Genomic DNA, 24,283 nt, shown 5'->3' on the forward strand with positions numbered 1-24,283 from the left:
GTACAAAAACAAAGTGGGAATATGTTTTCCTATTTTAATTGTTAGAGTAGTAAATTAAAGAAAATAAAATGTTTAGATACAACAAATAAATGTACAAAATTCTTTCACGAACAATATAAACAAACGAGCATGAATACCTTATCGAAAATTCACGAATATAATTGAATGAACGAGACCTCTTTGCGTGTTCGTTCATTTAACTAATCAAACGGAATTTCTTTTTTATGTCCGTTTATTTATTATAGAACTTTCCACTGAATGGTTTACGAACTGTTCGCTAGACGTTCGGTTTGTTTACATCCCTAATTGTTAGCTGTGTAGGAACTTGTTATGTGAATTGAACAAGAAAATATTACAAGGTTAAGTAATGATAATTTAGAAATTTTAAAACGATACATTGAGTAAGATATGATTAAAAACAAGTAATTAATGTATTATATTTTATTGCTATTGTTTTTTTGTTTAATTTTTAAATAAAGTAATAAAATACAAAGAGCCGAAATAAAATGAACGAAAAAAAAATTAACTCACATAATTATGATTTATGACACGTGACACAACTATAGATTATCTGGATTTAATATGTACGGACTTAATTTAAAGGAAGAACTTCTTGTTGTTTAATCGATCACTTAAAACACCCCAAAATTATATAAAACAATTTGCTCTGTACCTACCGCCCTGTCTTATTTTCTGTTATCATGTGATTTTTCAATATTCATGATTGAGGCTGCGATGCAAACATCAACCAACATTAGAAATATCTTGATGTTTATAAATATGTTGATATTGCAACGTCCATGGAAGTTTATAAACATATGGATTTGGAAAGTTAATTGTTTTCTCTTAAGCTAGCTCTCCAATTAAACATGGTGTTTTGACATGATAAAGGTTGTTACTAGTCAAATTAAAAGAAAAATATGTGTATATAATAATTTACAGCAACAAATAATAACTATACATTTTCTCTTTTATGGTGGTAATACATAATATATATACAGATGTACATTTTAAACATCATAAAGTTGAGTCTTTTCATTTGGATATCATAAACTAATACATAGTATACGTACATAATAATTAAAAAAAAAAAAAGACGGTTCTACTTTTACACTGTGAATTAAGTCTTCAAAAAGTTTGAGACGTCCTAACTTAATCTTCAGTTTAAGTTGAATTAGTACTTGGTTTATATTCAGCTCAATCTAACTTGTGGCTCGATAAGTTGGCTCACTCTTTCGAATTTGGTGATTTAAAAAAGAATTATACGTCTCAGATAACTAGTCAATAACAAATTTAAATTATACAAGTCCCAGATAACTATTAATACATCAGAAAAATCAAAAGCAAATGTTTATCCAATTTACCTTTGCCTTGAATGTTTGTACGACCCTTTTAATTTAATTAAAGTCAATATCAGCATGACTTAAATTACGAGAAAGCTCTATCAAGTAAATTATAAGCGGATTACAATTTTAGAAGTTAGTTTAAGAGTCATATATGTACATATTCCGAAGTGAGATATGTTGTGGTATGTGGAATTAAAACTCAATACTTTTAGGGCATGTTTGGCTAAGCTTTTTGAAATAACTTATTGACTTATTGGCTTTTTAAAAAGTCATAGGCTCCAAAATGATGTTTGGCAATGAGGGTGTATATGAAGGGAAAAAGCCAATAAGTCAATAAGTTACTTTATACTGATTTTTCCAAAAAAACTAATAAGTCAATAAGTTGTTTCAAAAAACTTAGCCAAACATGCCCTTAATCTAGTTTATAGAAACTATATGTTAAAAATGTACTTCGGCATAATTACTTTATGTAACGTTTTGAAGTAACTATTGGTAATTTTAGATAACACGTTTTTTTCTAATCTAATAAGCTGATATACCTTACTGGAAATAAAATATTAATAGAACCAGAACAGTTTATGAATTATAAGTTTTTTTCAAAAGAGTTCTCATTGATACTGACTTAAAATATATATATATATATATATATATATATATATATATATATATATATATATATATATATATATATATATATATATATATATGGCTTGGCTATATAAGAAACTCTATCTTTTTAAGAAAACTATGCAAACCCATTGTCAACCATTGATTAGCTTACATCAACCTTGATCAATGGCTATGATAATTTTGGTATGAATAAAATTAAAAAGAAATGAGTTAACTGTCATTAGTACAAGTGAAGGGCATTTTCGGAAGTGAACAAACACATTGGAAAACAAAAATCACTGCCATGCAGTAGCCATCTAATCAAGAGCTGCAAACCAAATTCAAATTTTTTTCTTCTTTATCTTCAACACAGTATACTCATTACTCCACTGTTCATGTTTCTCTCTCATCAAAACAAACATTGAAACGTACTTCTCGAACCCTAACACAGGAGCCGATAGTGTCGATCTTGGAGAATGAGGAAGTCGTTCATAATCTTGTCATCGTTGGTTAAGCTGAAACGATTAAGGAAGATTAAGAGTTCAATTAAAAGGTTAGTTGTTGTAATCGCTCATGTAAAAGGAGGTTTTGTTCAATTCATTTATCGAAAAATGGCAACTGAGTTTGTTTTGTTTTATATATATAGGACTTCGAGACCCATATTAGGGCAAAAAAGGTCTGAAAGCCGTAGTGTTGTGATTATCTCCGACGAACCCAAGCCAGGACCTTCCAATCAACAATCTGTCTTTGGTCCGACCCAAAGGGAGTTAGGTTAGAATTGATATGTCTATTAGCGTTGAACATAGTTGAAGGTGATGTATATATGTATAGTGTGTTGGATTCGAAATTGTGCATAACAGAATTTTGTTGGCTGCGTTGCAGTGTATGATGATACCGATAGTGTGTCACCAAGCCCTGGCAAACGACGGAAAACGGGTAACGGTTAACCAGTAATTTTGTGTATAATTTGTATAATTTCTTGTTGGAGTAATCGTTTTCGTTACTAATTTATCAGGGCGTAATGAAGGTTGTGTGGAAAGCAAACGGGGACATACCAAAAATCACAATGGTAAGTGCCTTTTGTTACAATAGTGGCTATTTGCGTATCCAGTTAAACCTGAGTAACATGTTTTAAACTGTAGGGAAGAAAAGCATTGCCGGGGATAGTTCTGGGTGTGGAAATAAAAGAAAACGTGGTTAGTTAAATATTATTGGCTTTGATTAACATGTGTTAATTGGGCTGACCTTGAAAATTCCCTAACATGTGTTAATTGGCAGGGGAAAAAAACAGCGCGGATGATAATTCTGGGAATGGAATGCGAAGAAACCATGGTTAGTTAATTTTTAAGCCCTTCAAATTGTTTGATGTTAAAAATGAAAAATTGTTACATGTTTTATCGTATAACTGAAATGTTACCGTTTGTGTTAGAAGGATTTTGGCATAAGTGGTTGTAAAGTAGACTAATTTTTTGGGTTGTTGTGGTTTCCTATAAAACGTTATTTCAGTAAGTAGGGCAGATGTGACGGCTACATCGAAGGGTGGAACGTTAAGGACAAAAAAGAAGAAGGATTCGGAGGACAATGTGAAAGGTGAAGCAGGGAAGCCAAAAGTAGTTGGTAACAAACAGGAAAAGGTTCCGAAAGCCCGTAAGCGAGCAAAGAAGGATGAATTTCCGGGAATAAGGACAAGATCCGCACCACTGCAGTTTTATAAGTGTGTACGGGCATTGACAGAACAACAACGTGAGGCGGTCAGGGAAATGGGCTTTGGTCGTTTGCTTACTTTCAGCGTTGATGGGTTGCCGGCTAAGTTAGGTTATTTTGTTGTGGACAATTTTAGTCCCGATAAGATGGTGATATGTACGCCTGCTGGTGATATCAAGGTGAACAGGAAAGTGATACATAAGTTATTAGGGATTCCGACTGGTGGACAAAAGATTAGTTCGATTGATAAGCTGCCGATGCTGATTGATGCCATTGCGGATTGGAGGGCGAGATACCCGGGTGTAATGGTGCCTCCAACAAAGATGGTGAAAATGATAGATAAGTCCGATGGCGAAGACAGTTTTGATTTCCGTATGGATTTTGTAATGTGTTTTGTGGCAGTGCTGGTTGATTGTCATAAACAAAGTTGTTTACGGGAAGAAATCTTAGAGTATCTAGATGACGAAATGGACTTTGCAACAGTAGACTGGTGTGACCTGGTTGTAGATAAGTTGAAAACTTGCAAAGATACCTGGGATCGGCTTGACCCACAAAGTTTCTTCGTTGGTCCTTTCACGATTCTGATGGTAAGTGAAATTTACTTATTTGGGATAATTAACATGTGTTAATATATTGGCTTGTTTTTCGGGCTGAACCGATCGTTGTTTGTTGTAGTTGTTGTACGTTGATAGCATTGAGTGCACAGGGATGGAGGTAGACAAGGCGGTGTGTCCTTTAGCTTTTTGGAACTTGAAAAGATTGCGAGAGAGAGAAAGGCTTGAAATACTTGCTGGTGGGTTTGGTCTGGGACGGTTTAAAGGATTAACACTTCCAAGAAACTATAACGTGGAACACTAGGCAAGTAAGGAGGTATAGTTATATGCACTAACATGTGTTTTTTACAATTAGTATATAATCTTGGTATCAAAATGTTGAAAAGGTTTTTTCAACAGGAGAGGTTGACGATGGTACGACAGTTAATTAATGTGAAAAAGAAGAACAAAATCAAAATAGAGGGTATGTTAGAATCTCTGTGGGTGGAGAGCCCTGACGACGAGGAAGTACAAACGTTGAAGGCAATGTATGAAAGTATGTTTGAACAGAAAGGGTGTGAAAGTGAAGATCACGATAAAGCGGTAGATTTAGTGTCGCACAGGATCAATACAGTGTTGGACGATTTGAAAAATGATGAAAGAATTCACATTAACGAGGGAGAGAACGCTGGTTAGTAACTGTTATTCTTTGTGTTATTTAGTTTATTAATGTGGAATGCATTTACCGATGTGCAACGATTTCGTAGGGAATGGCGTGGATGACGATTTTTCGGATGGGTCGCCAATAGCTAGCTTGTACAGGAAGTCACTTAATCGGCAAAACAAAAAAAAAATCAGTAAAAGTAGATTGAAAGAAGTAGGATCTTCAGCCATAGACTTTGATGCCCCGGAAGGTGCGGTGATAATGTTTCTGAAATGTACACGCAACCACATGTTAATGTGATACCTGTTGTGTTGGTTATCATTCTTAAATGATCACTGTAACACATTTTACTGTGTTGCAAACTGTATTGATTGACATATGTTGTGGTTGCAGCTGATGTTGCGGGCCAATCAAGCGTAGATGATGGTGGAAAAGAGTATGCTGAAAAGATGGAAGATGGTGGAAAGTCGGTACAAGTGAGGAGATCTGCTCGACTGGGGAAGTTAAAGCATGTTAGTGAGATAGAAGAAGGCTTTGTGACCCCAAAAAGACGTAAGACAAATATAAAGTTTGGTGGACCAGACACGGATGGTGGTAAAGAAACAGGTAAATTGTTACATGTATTACCATTTTAAGAGTACGTTTATTGCGAAAAGAGTTTATGTCCCTGTAATATAGGTATTGGACTGAAATGTGTAGTGTAACACATGTTAATGTGATAACGATCGTATGGTTTAACATTTATTGTGGTTTCAGCTGATGTTGCGGGGGAATCAAGCGTACCTGATGATGGAACTGAGTGTACCGGAGCGCTGGAAGATGGTGGTATGTCGTTGCGTGTAAGGAGATCTCCTCGACTGAAGAAGTTAAAGGATGCTCCTGAAATAGAAGTAGGCTTTGTGACCCCAAATAGCCGGAAGACAAATATAAAGTTTGATGGGCAAAAAACGGATGATGGCAACGAAACAGGTAAATTGTAACATGTGTTACCAGTTTCATTGTACATTTACATTTAAAAGTACACATTGATGGTGACGCGTAGTTTGTTGCTCGTTAAAATTTTTTACCCTATAATATGCATACGTGTCTGAAACCCATTTATTATTAATGAGATGTTATAGGGTTCAACAAGACTGAGAAGCAACGGGAAGAGAGAAAACTGGGGTGTAGTGAAGTTGGGGAAGAAACAAATGAAGGCGTCCAAGGTGATAAGATTGTTCATGATGCTGGTAATTCAAGTGGAGGTGACTGTAGTATGGGTGGGGCCGAAGATAATAAAGGACCAGGAAGCGGGGATAAAAGTGATGTTGAAGAAGTCCATAAGCCGTTGGGTTTAATGCGTGCGATACTGCGTATTAAAGCAGCAGAAGGGCATGGTGCACGTGGTAGTTCCCGTACCATTTCAGATTATGTGATTTTAAAAGTGTGCTTTATTACTTTATTCCGTTTTAACATGTGCCATATTGCTTTGACAGATGACGGTGGGTCAGACATGCAGTTTGTTAGTAAAGATGAATATAGAGAGGATACAGACAATAAAGTGGCTGCGAATGACGATGATCAGCAGAACACCGATTTAGAAGCGAATGACGCCAAAAAGGATGAGATTTACGAAGCATGGTTTATCTGTGATCAAGAGGTAGCCAAAATGGGCGAGATGGAGGTTAAGGTTAGCGAACAGGTTGAAGGGAATGACAATGAAGGTAATCTTCAGAGACCATTTTATTTGTTTAGCCATGTTTAGCCATGTCTAATTTATTGGAGAATGTTTATGCAACTTCAGATAGTAAGATTGAGCATGAAGTTGGGGATGCAACTGATGCAAGTAAAGAAGAAAGTGGTGGCGTCGTGTTTGCATCTGTGGAAGGTGATGTTATTGATAAGGACGAACATGTGGTTTTGGATGGCAAAGGCAAGGGGGCTGTTGAGAGGTGTGACCGTGATTTTAACGGTAATTATTTATGCAGCTTCTGATACTAACTTGTGCATGAGATATGATAAGAATGTTTTATGCAGCTGAAAAAAGTAAGATTGAGCATGATGGGCTGCATTCAACTGTTGTAAATAAGGAAGAGTGTGTTGGCGTGGTGGTTGACTCTCTCGCAGGAGATGCTTTCGATAAGGCTGAGGATGTCGATGGTAAAGGGAAAGCGGCTGAAGAGGAGTGGCAGCCGGATAATAACGGTAAAGATTTTCATGCTATAACATGTGTTAACTGCTTCCCTAACTGTATCATTTAGTGAGTTAACATGTGTTAGTCATATGAACAGTGGGCGAAGGCGATACGTTTATTGATGAACGTAGTTTCGATGGCCCTAATTGGAGTCTTGGAATGACACAAATTGGGGGTGAATTGGACGTGTCACAGAAAATCGGTACGTAAGAGCATTAAAATAAATAGGATTGTTGGGTTAGTAGGAGTCATTTAAAGTATACTTATTTGCATCAAACGTGCAGGTTGCACAAGTGGGAATGTGGATGAGATGGCTGGGACAGAAACAATGCTGGAGCGTTCCGGTGAGCTGAACTATATTCAGTTACTGTGAAAGTGTTATATTCGTTACCGAGTTACGTGAATTATTTGTTTTATACGTGTTTAGGCGATATGGAGGCTACCACAAACTTGAGTATGGTTATAATGGTAGAACCACTTAGCTCCTATGACCCCGCAATTGCAATCCACAAGGGGCAAACTGGGCTGGAATTATATGGTGGTGATGTGAATGAGGTGGAGGACAATATGTCGCTTGCACACCGTGTACGAATGTTAGCTGAGTTGGGGGCCCAAAAAAGGAAGCTCCCTTTTAGAGAGAAAGTGGCTGCGGAACCAAATAGATCACCTTACTATATAAGGTCTGTTGACATGGGTCAGCCAATAACTAAGAAGGAGGCAAATCTGTGGGATTACATATACGCTGATGAAAGCCCAATGCACTGGCTAAATGGGCATTCTCGTAGGAAGCGGGCAATGGAGGCAAACATGTAAGTAGAACTGCAACGTGGTTTATTGTTGTATAATAATAGTGTAAACCATGAACCAAATGGATCTAGTTAATTGGTTATTTTTTGATTTTTGCCGCAGGAGGGAACATGGTTCGTCGTCAGTTGTTGATGTAGATAGCCCGATACACATGGCTGTGTAAGTAGGGGGCACCGTAAAAAAATTAGTTAAATAACAGTAACATGTGTTAAAATATGCAATTTAATTTATAATCTGTACATATGAAACCAGGGAGTTGCTGTTTAGAAGCCCTGCCCATGTAGAAGCGTCTCGGGTTATGTTCAAGAGTTTAAACGTTGGCAATGAGGTGTCGGATGGTATTATCGACTGTTGGGCGGAGGTGCTAAACTTCCAAGAGAAACGGAAATCACGGAGGCTTACAGTAGGCAATTCTTTGGTACTAAAGTTGTGGTGAGTGTTTTGTATATAGAAATTAGGGTGTGGCGAGTTTTTGTCCTTATTAATTTCTCTGTTGTGCTCAAAGTTTCCGTGGATGCTAACAACTGAGGAAGGTGGAGTCGAGGCGCGGATGCACAAGTTTCGGCTTGGAATAAAAGGTGCGGTTAACAGCGCTGAAAAGGTTCCTGACTTTAGAAATCACGACATTGTTTTCTTCCCGATATTGGAGCACAAACATTTTTACTTGCTAGTGTTTGAGTTACGCGACCCCGGAATTTATGTCGTTGATAATGACAAAGCCCGCCAAGGTCAGGTGATAGAAGATAGTGTCTACTACCTCCACAAGGACACACCGTATAAGATTGTAAGTTATTAAAATGACCATTGTTGAACAATAAGTGTGATAATATTGAAGATCTGTTTTTTTAATGAGCATGGCTTGTATATGTATATGCAGAAAGATATGTTTGTGCAATACCTTCGGGAGGTTGGGAATCCGCAAGCCGATGACATAGACTACTGCAACATCCAGCGTATGCCGGTTACTTGGGCGACCACAGCAAACACAACTGATTGTGGGGTCTTCTTGATGCGACACATGGAGTGCTACATGGGGAAAAACAAAAGTTTTAACTGTGGGTTCAGCATGAGTGGGGCGAGGAAGATGGCGGAGGTGCGAAAGTTGAGAAAGAGGTATGCTACGCACATCTTATGTTCGGAGGTGAATGTGCTGCTGCCTAAAATCAAGGAGGATTGCCGAATAGAGTAACACGTGTTAGGGGGTGAATGCTCCTTACTATAGGACCAGTGGGCGTTAACTGTGCCAGCTTTGTTTTGGATATGTAATGTACTTTGATTTGGGGATGTTGCTTTAAACTTATTGCGGGGTAGGTGTTTTTTGGGTATAGCATGTACCAGGTCTTTTGGGGATAGACTATCTATATGAAATCTGATGTTTATTAACTTGGTAATTGTATACTCTAAAGAATATTGATGTGTTGTTGGATGTGTTAGAATGTTATTAATGTAGTTGATGGATGTAGTTGATAATGTTTTAAATGAGGTTGTTTTGAATTATATATTGGTACGTGTAACATTTAAGAAAATGAGAAAATGTTGTTTCCTGTTTCCAAGGGGACCACTGTTTCTAAAAATGCAGTAGGATTATTGGAAATTGGGGAAAGTAGGTGGCAAAAGCCTACAAACATAGGGGTTGGTGGCTATAAAACAACTTTATTGGAAAAGGAACCATTGCTTTTTTGCCCCTTATGGTCACATCAAAGTCAAGTCACAACACCTATATTAAATGTATCAAGGAAAAACCTCTATAAGTAGTGTAATGAAGAACCAAAGTCATATTCTGTAATACCTCACTAGTTCAGCGAACCATAAACTTTTAGCGGTTCAAAAGTGTGCTAATGTGATGGACCCTTATAAACGTAAGGTCACGGCTACACCCCCAGGCATGGAGAAGCGGAAGCAAAAGGGGAAGGAAGCATGTGAGGGTCGGTACGGGGTGTGCTACAAAAGAAAAGTGTTTCACGAGAAGCCAGAAGACGTGAAAACTGGAGTAGCTTCTGGTGACGATGCTTCAAATAGCAGAACCAAAAATGTAGCTGATGTAGCTGGTGTGTTGCAAGAAACGTCACGCCGTAGGGAACACTTTTACAAGAAGCTGAAAAGTTGAAGGGGCTACCAGATGAGTTGGTTAGGTTGCTGACGGATCCAGACCATGAATTATGTGGTTGCCTATTGTGTCCATACTCACCCGAAACAATCCAGTCCTGGTGTTACCATGACCCATGGGAGAGTGAGCGCAGCCCCTCTCCTCTGTACTTTCATGATGAGGAAGTTGCCACACCATGATGAAAAGCTTCTTAGAGATGGAGGATAATAAGGGGTAGTTAGGATGTTGAAAGTGGTTAAAGATGTGTTAACCTGATGACCCTATGTTTGTAGGCGACATACTAACGTCGTTTTGTTGGTATTTTATTATGAATTTTTTTTTTTTTGGGAAAGGGTTGATGTCATGGCTCGGTAGTCGATCCATTGTTTTAGACGCGGGGTGTAACCTAGTAGTAGAATGTGTGGTTAAGTTGGCTAGATGAGAAGTTTAATTCTATAACCTAATGTGTCTTAATATATAAGCTATTGGTGTGGTTAACACAGTTTGTTTTGATCCTTTCTAGTTAAAAAAACCCCATTTATGGGGGCTAACATGTGTTAAGCATCTGTTTTTATGCTATGGTAAAAAATATAAACCAAAAACACAATTATCAATTAGTATAATATTAAGATAAGCCCATTAATAGCAAACAGAGGTCCACAAAAAAAGTAGGGCTACAAGCACAAAAGTGGCCAAGGCCATAGAGTTTCTTACTATATAAGCTATTGGTGTGGTTAACACAGTTTGTTTTGATCCTTTCCAGTTAAAAAAAACCCCATTTATGGGGGCTAACATGTGTTAAGCATCTGTTTTTATGCTATGGTAAAAAATATAAACCAAAAACACAATTATCAATGCATATAATATTAAGATAAGCCCATTAATAGCAAACGGAGGTCCACAAAAAAGTAGGCTACAAGCACAAAAGTGGCCAAGGCCATAGAGTTTCTTACAAGACTATTTATGATAAATGGGATCAAAATAGTTCCACCTTCTTACACACGTAACAGAAAAGAGCAGGAGGATGTTAAAAGACTGTTACATGTGTGTAAAAAGGCCAAAATGAAGAGAGTGTCCCATTACATACTACTAGAAAACGAAAATAAAGATTTTAATCAGAGGGTGAGGCACCAGGGGCGGTCTGCCTTTGTTGTTCAGCAGCTGCCTTTGCTGCTTTCATTGCGGCCACCTTAACGCAGTTGCGTGAGTCGTGGTCGTCGACATACAGACCACAACGTTTGCATAAACGAAGCTGCTTTGGACGTTTTGGTGGTTTTGCCTTTGCCTTCTCACCGGGCCCGGAAATGCGAGTATGAGTACCACATCCTTTATTGCGTACAACTTCTGGATTAGCAACTTCGACTGGAATGTTGATTGGTTGCCCAACTATTTCTTCCATTTCACACTCGTTTGTTTCATTTTGAATTGTACCCAATGGTTGCTTGGAAAGCACATTGATCTTGAAATCCCGGAGTTGGTCAACCAATTTTGACAACGAATCCTCATCGGTTCTGGCCACATCAACGCATTCAGTAACGAGGTCGAGGATTTCATTCCGCATAACGGACGGTGCGTGTGGGTTGACTCCGTATCGGCTGGAAAGTGAAAAAACCTGTTTGGGGAGGGCATCTCGGCGCCACCTATCGTTTATGTATTGGGGTGGTATCTTTGCAACATTTTTCAATCGATAGACGCAGAAGACATGGCGACACAGATATCCGATACGTGTGAAATTCCTGCATGAGCAACTGGCGGAGTGGTCTACAGTGTTATACGTAACCTGTTGGGAACATAGACAGCAAAAAAAAGAGGCCTTTAGATCTAACGTATGTTAGAGGATGGGTAACAATGAAATTGCCTAACATGTGTTACCTGATACACGTTTGTGATGTTGTTCCTTTTATCCAAATGAGTGACATCTATCAAAAGACTGGAATCGCTGGACTCGGTTTGGTTTGTGATGTAGCATAAAAACTTCCCTTTAATTATCTCCTTTTGAACTTGCGCGAAAACAGCGTTTGTGTAAATGGCGAACGCGTGCTGTTCTATCGCTAAATCAGTAGTGAACACCGTGGATGAGGTTTTGTACTCCGATACACGTTGCCGATATCGTTGGCTGTCTACCCTATTTTCAAAGCACATCATAAATTGTACAAGGGTGTTTGCGCTTGTTGAGTTGACCTTGAAGGCAGCGTTAGAGCTTTCGCAGCGTGAAGTGGTCTTCATTAAGCAACACATGGGCAGTTCCCTGAAGCAGGCTGGTACCCAAAGATGTTTGATGTTGTACATGTCGTTCAACCAAGTGTGGGATTGAAGTCCAAATGTTTGTAGGAGGTCATTCCAGCGGGACTCAAACGTTTCAGGTTTGATATAAACATTCCAAACCAACCGGTGAATGCAGGACCGAAGATCAGTGTTATCAAGAACATCCGCAGAGATCTGAAAAATTTAAGAGTTACTCACACGTGTTAGATTAAAACAGTTTGAAAAGACATATAAAATTCTGTTATGTTGAATAACACATGTTAAAGGCTAACAAATTAACCTAACCTTGGAGGGTAGTTTTTTCATTATATGCCACATGCATAGACGGTGGTGTGATTCGGTAAAGACCATAGGAACAGCTTGAAGCATGGATGGGTCTTGATCACTCAGCACGAGAGTTGGTTGAGTACCGTGTGACTTCAAGAAAGCCTTAAGCAACCACACATAAGATTCAATGGACTCGGTTGATATCAAACCCGCTCCAAATGCAACACATTGGAAATGATGATCCACACCCGTGAATGGCACAAAAACCATCTTGTACCTATTAATAAAAAATTGATATGAGGTTAACAAAATGTAAAACTTTTTGGGTTAGGGTTGTATACTTGGGGATCAGGCCTAACACATGTTAAGGGGGGGGGGACTACCTGTTAGTGCTGTAAGTCGCGTCAAAGGCGAGGACATCGCCAAAAGCTTTGTAGTTTAGCTTTGAAATCTCATCAGCCCAGAATACAGAAGACAACTTTCCATTTGATACAGTGTAATCAAAATAGAAGTTGGGTAGGTTGTCAAAGCGCTCACGCAGGCGTTCGAGGAAAACTTGTGCGTCGCGTTCACCAATAAAATTCGCAACTGGTGGCTAAAGTTTTTAAAATCCACCGGAGTCCCATTGACATTGTGATGCCCTCCTTTTAAAGCTACAAGACATCTATAAGCTCTCATGGGTCCGATACGGTTTAGACTCATATTGTGAATGAATTGTTTGGTGGAGAATGACAGCTTCCGTGATATCTTGCTAAGATCACGGTTGTAACTCTCAACAAGTTCATGATTATGAATATCATTGAAACTTAGAACTGTGTATGAATCATTCGAGATTGAGACTAGAATGCTTGCCTTACAGTCACACCATGTGAAGTTGGTCCTCCAAGGCTTTAGAGAAGATTCATCTAGGGTGTCAAAAGTCCTCTTGGGTTGTGGTTTTCCATATTTTGAGCATCGAAGATACTTGTGTGTGGGAATTCCATTCCAGACTTTAGTTTGCCCTTTTTTAACAGAAAAACCTGCTTCAAACGCATAAAGTTCATACATGGAAAGAACATCCTCAAAAGTTGGATAAGATTTCCCACACACTGGTATGAACTTATCAGCGACGTTAGGAATCCAGTAACGGGTTCCCTGAGGGGTATCAAAAACGAAGTATGGATTGGATGGCCCTGCATCAGAAAACGAAAAAGGTTAGGAATCTGGTATATGGCATGACAAAAGGTTAGAAATCTGTGATATGAGAATAAAGTGGGCTCCCATGTAATATAAACAACCGTCTAAAGGGTCGCGTGATGATTCAGCAAACACAGAAGGGCCATGAGATGATCCAGAACCAGCACCTGGCATGAACTGCAAGCCAGAATCTTGGGATGCTACATGTGAACATTATGGAATATGTTTGAACTATGCCATATCTGGGGAAGAAAAGTCAAAACCAGTGTATAGAAAAACAAACCTTGTTCATTATCCATAACCTCGTCATCATGAAAAGCGCTGTTCATGAACTTGTTGGAGATCAGAACATCCGGTGATCTAACAGGGACTTCAGATGATCGAGAACCATCAACAGGCATATAAGTGTATACAGAAGCTTCGAATGGAACAGGTGAACATTGCCATGCAGTATAGTTGGATTATTTGATTAAAAAGTTGTAAAAGACAAAAAAAAACAGATATTCGAGAAGAGTTAAGTTACACAAATAGACAAACCTTGAGCATTTAATTCCTCATCATTATGGAAGTCGCTGCTAAAGAACCTGTTGGGGAAACTATGGACCGGCGACATTAACTCGGAGGTTGGTGGATTTGTCTCCATGGATATTAATGGAGAAATGATAATTTAGAGTATAATATGAAATGGGGTTCTTCTGTTGAATGTTGAAGAAGATATAAAGGAAATATTGAAAAAGAAATATGGGGGTGGGTGAATGGTACATACGATTTGATGGCAATAAATGAACATGTCAATTGGGGAAATATCTTGGTGGTTAACTTAAATTACTAATATAACCTTGTTGCAGAAAGTAAGATTAAGGGAATATGGGCAACGTGGCTAAATGTAAGCCACAAGTATAGTTTGCTAAGTTTTCTAAAATAATGGGGTTTCTTATAGAGCATTATCATATATATATATATATATATAGGGAGGGGCTCATGCGAGAACCACCCTTATTTTGAGAACCGCGAGAACCAATGTGAACACAACCTAAAATAGCTAAAAAAACTTAAAAAAAAACCTAACCCCCACCCCCCCCCCACCAAAAAAACCTAACCCCCCTCCCCCCCCCCCTAAGCTAAATGCTAAAAACTAAAAACCCCAAAAAACCTAAAAAAAACCTAACCCCCCCCCCTAAAAAAAAAATCTAAACCTCCCTCCCCCACCCCCCAAAAACCTAACCCCCCCACCCCCACCCCCAAGCTAAAATGCTAAAAACTAAACCCCCAAAAAACCTAAAAAAATCTAAAAAAAATCTAAATTTTTTTTAATATTTTTTATGCTCAAATCGCTACTTTTAGTGGCCAATTTTTTTTTTTTTTTTTTTTGGCTTCGAAAAGTAGCGATTTTTATATAAAAAATATTAAAAAAAAAATTTTGTGTGATTTTTAGCTATTTTTAAGCATTTTTGGTTGTGTTCACATTGGTTCTCGCGGTTCTCGCAATAAGAGGTGGTTCTCGCATGATCTTCTCCTTACACACACATATATATATATATATATATTATTTAATTACAGTTTTTTTAGATTTGATAATCCTTATAATTTACGTTATAGATAAATCACCTTTGTAAATGAGAGTAGCCTGACAAATGTGTTTGCCAACTTTAATTCACATATCACACTCTACAGTGATTAAGTTTTCCATCACATACAAAATGCCTATCTCGTATCACTTATCACTAATAAAACCTACGTCTTCCTAGTTTAAAATCATAAGCGAATAAGCATTGTGTCTCAACTCCTCATGCTCATGGACAGTGTTCCATGATTCATTCCTTGAGTTAAATCGCTCGAAGATGTACCTAAACGCTATCAATTTTATCAAAAGTGAGATCACAACTGGTGTTACGCCGTAGTTATAAATTTACGGCACCTGACAGTAAAAGGGCGAGGTGACAGTAAACGCTATCAATTTTATCAAAAGTGAGAACACCAAGACCTGACCAACCCAAACTTTTTACGGGTCGGTTATCTGGCGGAACTAGTCCATTAAATCAGAGGTATACTAAAAAAAGTTATTGTGCAATCATACAATATAAAAAATGACAATAAATAAATAAAGTAAAACAAATACCTAACTAACTGGGCCACAATTTCAATCATATTATTATAAATTTGGGCAATTGGGCCACTGTTTCAATCAGACTCCCTTATTCTACAAGTTTAGTTGATTAAGGGTATCCTTTTATTATTTTAGGGATATTCTTGGTATAAAACCGAAAAAAATAAAAAAAAATACACTACGAATACGCACTTAAACCGTAGTCCGTGCTACGGCTGCTAAACTATTGGGTCCGCCCCTGTAAAATGGCATTTCTCCAAACTATAGTCTAGCATGTGAAACAAAGTTGTTTTACTTCTCCCATGCATGCTAGAAACCCTTAACAGATGTTCATTTACAAGTGCAAAACATCTATTGAAGATACAATAATTCATAAAATGAGACCTATTAGCTATCAGCCACATAAGTAGTTGATCCAAACATTACAAATTAACCATTATCAACTATATAAGTTTTTTAATAATTAGCACTTTTAATTGAAAAAGATTTAATAAATTCACATCTTCATACCAAAGTTTTGTCTAATACCTTACGCGATAAGAAGGCTCATACACGAGACAACAAAAAGCTTATTGCATAGAACATGCATTAAACCGACTTAATTCTTGATACACGAAAGAAATGTGATATGCGAAGAAAGAGTCGACCAGGCTCACAATTTCAAAAGATTTAATGAGATGCACACAACACACATTCGTACCGTAACTGACGATTTTCTCCTTATGTAATATCACATCTCAAAATATACTATTTTCTATTATTTTCTGGTATAAAATAAAAAAATATATATAATATGGCTTTTCGATCACCTGACGAAGCTAATAATAAACGAGGCCAAACTTCTAAATTGTTTAACTGGTATTACTATAACAGAATTTACAAATATAGAATAATATAAAGGAAAGTTTTGAATTATACACATAAATATGCCCCCAAGAAATATAAAGGAAAGTTTTAAATTATACACATAAATATGCCCCCAAGAAACAAAGCCCCCCTACCCATTATTGACATCTGGGCCATCCTGGTTTGCCTTGTGGCTTTGACAGAATGACACTGCATAATATGCACAAAATGTTTTTTTGTTCCATATACATGAAGATAACATTTGCACAATCATTGTCTTGGTAACCTTTTTATTTCTTATTTTTTTACGAGTTACAAAAGTTTTAACCATATAATTTTATTTTAACAAAAGTAAATTTAATCGTGTATATATCTTGCTATAACCACTATAACTTTATATCAAGCTGTTATGTCGTGTAAAATGATATTTTAAACATTCACAATATAATAATGAAGTATTACTTAAACTAAAAGGTGTATAATGTTGGTTGTAATTATTATTGTATTTAAAGTATTTAGTTTTAGTTATGCGAGGTTAAAGATTTATGTTTGCTAGTGTGGGACTAGCTTAATTGGTAGAGATTCTTGTCTCTAAGTGAGATGTATTAGATTCAGTTCTAAACAAAAAGTAGATTAGGATTAATTTTGGTGTAAATTAGGAGTGAGTAAAAATTGTAATTCAAAAAACAAAAAACATTTATGTCTCACTTAAAATAAAATTATACAAATTGATGACTCGCTTTTAAAACTTTGATAGTATGTTCGAGTTAAAAGGTTATTTTGTTGATACGGATCAATAATCGTACACCATTCAAATATAGATTAGACCTTTAGACCTCGTAACACTTTTAACTGGATTTATTTATTTTATTTATGGTTAAGTCTTTCAAGACCATAATTGTTTGACTATAATGGCATCTTAGGTTGTGTCAAAAGAATCCAAATTAGAGTATTGCTTGTGATGTTGTAGGACCATAATTTTTACAGTTTGGACAAGAAGCATAATACCCCCAAAAGGGTAAGATGTATATTAAGCTTTTGATGTAGAAAACCACCAAAAGGATGAGGCCAACTCTTTTGTGGTCCATTTCCTGTGCAACCAAAATTGATTATCCTTATTCATGTGAAGAGAATATAGTCCAACATATATTGTAGCTAAGCCTGTCCTTTTCATTTTTGTTTATATGTAAATGTATTTTGTTTTATTTTATTTTATTTTATTCATGGTTATTTTCTTGACTAAACTACATAAATATGTGTATTGATGTATCAAGTAACTCTTATGTCTAGGCAATTATTATTTTTCTTTTTCAAGATTTGATTGTTGATTTTGCAGGAATATACTGATAGCACCTCTCGTAATGATTATATTTTAACTTGTGACTACACCTGACAATCATGACTCGTTGTTTCAAGAAATGAGTCTACTGCGTGATTTTTGTGTAAATTCGTTTAATTTTGAGTATGTTCAAGTAATACAAAGGTTAAAATATGCCACTTTTATAAAAGAGTAAACTACAATTTGAGTTCCCAAAGTTGACACCGGATTACACATTGAGCCCCTATGTTTCTAATTTAAACAATAAAGTCTGCAACATTGCTCGATTATAACATTTGAGTCTCTGCTAACAGAATAAGTTAGTCAACCATTAGTTGACAGTGGCATAATTCATTTTTTACGTCAGATTCGAAGGGCAGTTGTGTCATTTTAAGTCTTATACCCCCAGTTGTAATAATCATCCTCTCCATAAACCCATGTTTCAACAATTGTCTCCTCGATACCCCAAATTTGCACAAACCTGCACCTGCAAGTGGCCGTCGTTCTTGCCATTTCACGACCGATGACAGCCGGAGGTTATTGAAGGGTTTGTTCTTGCCATCCTCTGTGTTATGTTATGTTTTGAATGAACATAAATGTGAGTTTAATCTTATGTAATGTTGCATGTATAATATTCACAATATGATGTTTCATTACAAGCCACCAATAGTTAACTCTTATGTCATGCTACACATTGGTTTCATCGGGATGGATTGAATACTTCGGATTATGAGCCTCATTAAGATTCAACTATTTCACTTCACATGTATTTAAAAATAAAATTCGATCGAACTGGGTCTTTACTCCATATTCATTTTCATCAAGATTATTTATTTAACGAATTAATTACATGGTTAGTATATGCGGTTTATTTATTTGCCATTTTCATACCTATTTTTTAAAAATTATACAATTGGTACCAACTTTTATAAATTGTTTCATCATTAGTATATGTGATTGTAGAATTAATTACAATCATTTTGTAATAGCTGGTGCTAATGGTGTAATTTTTAAAAAATCGGTATGAAAATGACGAAAATAAACAAACCATAGGTACTAACCATGTAATTAGTTCTTTATTTAACCCATGATTCTCTCACGCTTTAAGTTTCGTGTTTTAATGCTTCGATTTAAGCAACCTTGATTCTTTCAAACAGATCATGAATCACCTCCACCCGTTATAACATTTTCAACATGAATAGACTTGCGTGTTTTCTTTTGGCTAAGTGTACATAGAGCTGATAAAATGTGTCATCTTCTTTTAAACAAGGTATATACAACTAGAGATAGCAAAAAAAAAAAAAGCACACGAGCCTAGCGGGTATATTCGAAACATCCGTAATGGGCACACTTGAAGCCTGATGGGTATGAGATTAGTTTTAAAAATAATTTGTGGGCATGGGAAGGGTATAGGATTAGGTGATCACTACTACATAAATATGCATTTGCTACGGCCAAATCCGTAGCAAATCTGTAGCAAACACCCTTTTTGCTACGAATTTGCTACGGAATTGGTTCGTAGCTACAAGTCCCGTCGCGAATTTATTTGCTACAAAGTTTAGCTACGGAAATTATGTTTGCGACGAATGAAGCTACAAAAAATGGCGTCGCTATTTTAGCCACGAATTTGCTATGAAGAAGGTTGCTACGAAATTTCGCTATGGGTTTTTAGCTATGGATGTTTTTAGCTACGTATGTTTTTAGCTACGTTTGTTTTTAGCTACGGTTGTTTTTAGCTACGGATACTTGTAGCTACGGAAAATTTTAGCTACGAATACTTTTAGCTATGGTTATTTTTAGCTACGAATGGGTTGGCTATGATAATTTGCATTGTTTTTGCTACAAAATTTAACTACGAAGTCGCTATCGTTTAGCTACCACTAGTACAAAAATGTTCAAATAATGCGAGTAAATTGGCTATAAGATGCGGTTTTAGACCCGCATCTTTTGATAATTCAAGCAAAAACTATTGTTTTCTCAATATATACAAGAGATTTGCCGTTCTAAAACCGCATCTCTTGGTGTTTAAACTAAAAAAAAGTAATTTTATAGATCATCCTAAGAAATTTATTAAAAATTCCCAATAAATTCTCATTATAATCAAATTATCCAAAATTGAAAAAAAAAATATATACAAAAAACAAAACTAAATTAAAACCAATATAAATTACAAAGGTTTCAAAGTAACACAAAATTAAAAAAGTTTTAAAGTAACACAAATACATATATCTCTAAAGATGAATACGATATACAATGACTCCCTGAACTGATGTCTTCATACTTGCAACCCAACCCCAACGTCTTTAATTCATACTTGCAATGGAAAACCTTAGAAATTGCCTAACAAAACATAGCATTACATTAATAAAATGAAGCTTAAAATGCATACATAAGTGTACATATGTATAAAATCCAATCGTTAAATTCAAATGTTAAAATACTATCATACGTGCATACACATAGGTCATAGGACATGTTCCAAATCTACCCTACATATGCACATAAAACATGAAGATCCAAATCCATGACCTAGAAGTCCGAGAATACTACAATCGACCAATATATCTACCAAATCATTAATAACTAACTATACAAAAAGTATGTATCAAACCATGCAAAAAAAAAAAAACATTTATCACATACAAAGATATACATGTCTCATGTGATAATCAAAGTTAATGAGTTACAAATGTCTTGGTCCGGTTGAACCGTATATATATTATGCTACATACACATATATACATATCTTTATACTACATACTCATATATAAGCAAGTTTTTAGTTGACCTATTAGACGTAAATGATCATTAAATAGTAAAATTTAAGCTAACCTTGAAACGCATTTACGAAGTTCATATCTGGCCCTCAAACACCGAACACCTTAATCCAATGCTCCATTAAGTGGACGATCATAATTTCAATTTTCTCATGCGTGGTCTTCTCTTTTGCATTCCATAACTGAAAACAAACAAAGTATCTAAATGTATACAAATAAATTAAAATTTTGATATTTTAAACATATGGAAAAGACCTACGATATTAATAAAGTAATGTTGAATTCTCTCAACAAACTCCCGTATATGTTTGATCACCATATAACCGCATTCTCATGAACCTGGTTGCTGGTTGCACTGCATTTTATCCACAAGTAATTACTTAAAGACAATGAAAAAACATTTCTAAATAAAACTTACATTGGTCAGTGTCCAAGGAAAAGTCCTCTATAATAATCAAAATCTAACTCACCCATGTATCTATCATTTCAATCTTTTCCTTCTCAAGCAACAAGAATTCTAGAATATCAAAAAAAACAAGTCAAGACTCCTAATATCATGTCTCATCAATACATTACAAGCCAAAAAGACTCAGGTTTGCTAGTGCACCTTCCCATTTACCCTAAAAAAACCTAATACACAAAAGCGTATATAATGAAAAAGCTGCAAAAATCACCTGTGAGGGATCCCAGTTTCAAACTAAACAAGTGAAGGATCCCAAATTCATATCCAACAGGCAGATCCGATATTTGTCATTGGGGGGGGGTGGGTTTGGCAAAAACAAGTCAATTAAAACGGGTCAGAATAATTGCGTTTATTGAGTCAAAAAAGAAAAAAATAATAGAAAACAATAATAATTATTATAAACTCTTTAGTAATAATAATATTGGCAGGTCCGAGCCACGCTGAAGCTTGAAAAGCTATCCAACAGCCGAGCTCAAGCCTAATCAAGCTCAGGCTTGGCTTGGCTCGTCTGCACTCCTGATAAAGATGAATGTCAAGTAAACGTTGAGCCTAAAAGTGAATCACAACAATAGTAATGCTACTCACACTCCAAAAGATGCACACTATTTCTCTGCTTTGTCTGCATTTTCTTTTACTACAACTCTTCAATCTAATAAATACATATATGAATTATAATAAACTTATATTATGAAATGAAAGATTTTTAACTAGAAAATTATATATCATCCAAAATTTGATTAATAAATCGGCTAACCTGCGCCGCCTCTTTTCCTTGCCACCAAAGATCTCCCGTGTACCACCGTGATCGTCTCCACCATCCGATTAGAAATTTTGAATTCCGTAAATCAATCTATTCGTAATTTGGCAATCAGATCAGTTCGTGTAAATATACTAAAATGTAAACATATTTGAATAAAAAGTAAAAAAAAAAGGTTATATAACATGAAGTCAATCAGTTATCCACATAAAATAACTTGTGAAATGTGGATACAGCTAGTACCTGAATTTAATCGTATAGAGAGGCAAATACAAGTGGACTGGTCAATAGCTAACGCAAGTTAAAGACTATGGGGTATGGGGCGTGGTTTGGGTACAAACGCCCAAGTCATCACCCCGGATGGGCTTAGGTTTCGGTGTGGCCCCTTGGGCCGGGGTTTAAGCCCGGGCGTTGGGCGGGCTAGCGGTCTTCCGTGGCCGGCTCTCATTGGCTGGGTTGGCTACGCTATAGGTGGTTGTAGGATTTTGTAATTTTTAGGAAATTTTAATAATAATTTTAGGCTTTTTTTTTAACTTTGTGTGTATTTTTATAATAATTGGAAAAAAAAATTATAACACGTGGCCAACCCACGCGGGCTAGGCACGCCCCGCCATACCGACCCAACATGCAACTGACTAGCAGTGCCCCTTGAAGTACACATGTCAACCCATGCCCCAAACCCCCGCCCCACCATACCCCACAGTCTAAAGCACAATCAAAATGCAATCAACTTTTACAATTAGTTACTATAAATGGAGCTTCCTTTTTCTTTGTTTTTTTATAGTTGGACATAGTAAACAACATTAACCACCGGATTGGAAGAATAATGCAGTTTTCTCAGTTTCATAATATGAAAGAAAAAAAACAACTTCTAATACATACATAGAGGTTGCAAAATCAACCAATACATGATAAATTGAGCACATTTGACCCATGATGATGGTTTATTGCCTTACATCCAACCCAACCTGCATCTTTTACAAATAAGTACTTTCTTGTGTGTACCTCTAGTGTTCCATTTACATGATTCTCTTCCAAATTCCAAACATAAATATGATATTAGATCAAACAAAATCAAATAACATATTATGTAAAATTCAAAACAATAAAACAAATCTGGAATAAAAACACAACAATTAGCCCTAGATATATACATATATAGATTATCCAATAAGATGAACAGACCTTAAAAAAGCCCTAAAACGCATGATACCTGACTCAGTGCTCAGATTCAACTCGATATGTTGCTCCACGGTAACCGGCAGAGATGCTGAACACGAAGTTGGATCGGTTTTCCGGCATTGATGATGGTTGTGAAGGGCAATGCGACGGGGTAGTATGCTGATAAGGTTTGTTTGATGTTCCTACATTCACAGTGCGCAACCTGTTAGCCTAAATTAAAATCACTAGTTGCTTCAAATTGAAGCACTGTTTAAAACCTGCCACTCTCGTAGTGTTGGCTTCAAAGAAATCATCATCCTGCAATCGCTGAAGGCATGGAGGGCAAATAATGAAGATTGATAGGGTTTGTGATAACTGAGCAGATTTGGGGGGAAGTTAATTTAAATTTAGGAGGAATAGGAAGGAGCGGGAATTAAATTGGGAGGGAGTTATTTTAACATAAAATTTCACATTCTCAAAATATTTAAAATCCTTATAATTTGATCGCTAAATTTTAAATTTCACATTCTCAAAAAGTTTAAAATCCTTATAATTTGATCGCTAAATTTTAAAGTGCTTTCTAGATGCAGTCTCTTTAGACTGCGGGGGGTGGGGACGTTGGATGGGCGGGGATGCCCTTGAACGCCAGCTGCTCCACTTCGGGTTGGCGTTGGTTAGGGCGGTGCCCCTGTGACGTGGGTATTCAGCCTGGCGTGGGGCGGGGGACATGGTGACTTAGTTGGCTTTGGTTGGTTTAATATAGCTGGCTTTGGTTGGCTACTTTAATTAAAAAAAATTACATGGCTGGCCACGCCACACCATACCCCTCATTTTTCACCATAACCTTGTGGATCTCACCCTCGCCACGTGTCGAGCAATGCTCCCAACCCAAGCCCCTCCACTCCCCACAGTCATACAGCTACGAAGACTAAGGTAGTGTTTGATATGCAAGAATGAGAGGCGGAATGGAATGGATAATTACGAGGGAATGAAGAAAAATGTGTTTAGTTGGCCAATGGAATGGAATCACCCATTACATAAGGTATTCCATTCCCCTCAAAATCATTTCATTCACCCCATGTTTTTTTCATTCCATCGACTCTTACACCATTCATCAACAACACCACAACCCACCACCTTTGCCACCACCGACGCCTCCACCCGCAACATGTCACTGCCACCCCGACAACCGCCGCCGCCACCACCACCCGCCACCGCTGCCAC

General features: G+C 36.8%; 1 protein-coding gene and 1 long non-coding RNA gene across 5 annotated transcripts; both read right to left on the reverse strand.

The window, feature by feature from the left end:
• Positions 1-11,033: 11,033 nt before the first annotated feature.
• Positions 11,034-14,273, reverse strand: LOC110932083 (protein FAR1-RELATED SEQUENCE 5-like). Its single transcript, XM_022175444.1, has 8 exons — positions 14,168-14,273; positions 13,914-14,048; positions 13,732-13,830; positions 13,028-13,626; positions 12,838-12,932; positions 12,473-12,731; positions 11,795-12,361; positions 11,034-11,702 (listed from the first exon to the last, which is right to left on the reverse strand). Exons 1-8 carry the CDS (start codon positions 14,271-14,273, stop codon positions 11,034-11,036), a joined length of 2,529 nt encoding a protein of 842 aa, XP_022031136.1.
• A 5,698-nt stretch (positions 14,274-19,971) lies between these two features.
• Positions 19,972-23,894, reverse strand: LOC110929741. 4 transcript variants are annotated; one of them, XR_002587365.2, is made up of 9 exons: positions 23,338-23,879; positions 23,112-23,262; positions 21,896-21,991; positions 21,727-21,790; positions 21,353-21,657; positions 21,149-21,195; positions 20,938-21,033; positions 20,734-20,860; positions 19,972-20,241 (listed from the first exon to the last, which is right to left on the reverse strand). It is a non-coding gene; the product is annotated as an uncharacterized LOC110929741 (long non-coding RNA). The 4 variants fall into 4 exon arrangements; XR_002587366.2 differs by having other exon boundaries at positions 21,353-21,649; positions 23,338-23,878; XR_002587364.2 differs by having other exon boundaries at positions 21,097-21,195; positions 21,353-21,790; positions 23,338-23,894.
• Between the last annotated feature and the right edge of the window lie 389 nt (positions 23,895-24,283).

This window comes from Helianthus annuus, chromosome 3 (genome assembly GCF_002127325.2).
Source record: "Helianthus annuus cultivar XRQ/B chromosome 3, HanXRQr2.0-SUNRISE, whole genome shotgun sequence".
Classification (NCBI taxonomy): Eukaryota; Viridiplantae; Streptophyta; class Magnoliopsida; order Asterales; family Asteraceae; genus Helianthus; species Helianthus annuus.

Coding starts and splice junctions, on each gene's coding strand:
- LOC110932083 (XM_022175444.1), bottom strand. CDS start 14,273: ATGGAGACAAATCCACCAACCTCCGAGTTAATGTCGCCGGTCCATAGT. Junction 12,933..13,027: donor ACCAGTTGCGAATTTTATTG/GTGAACGCGACG, acceptor TCAAATGGAAAG/TTGTCTTCTGTATTCTGGGC. Junction 11,703..11,794: donor ACATCACAAACGTGTATCAG/GTAACACATGTT, acceptor TGTTCCCAACAG/GTTACGTATAACACTGTAGA.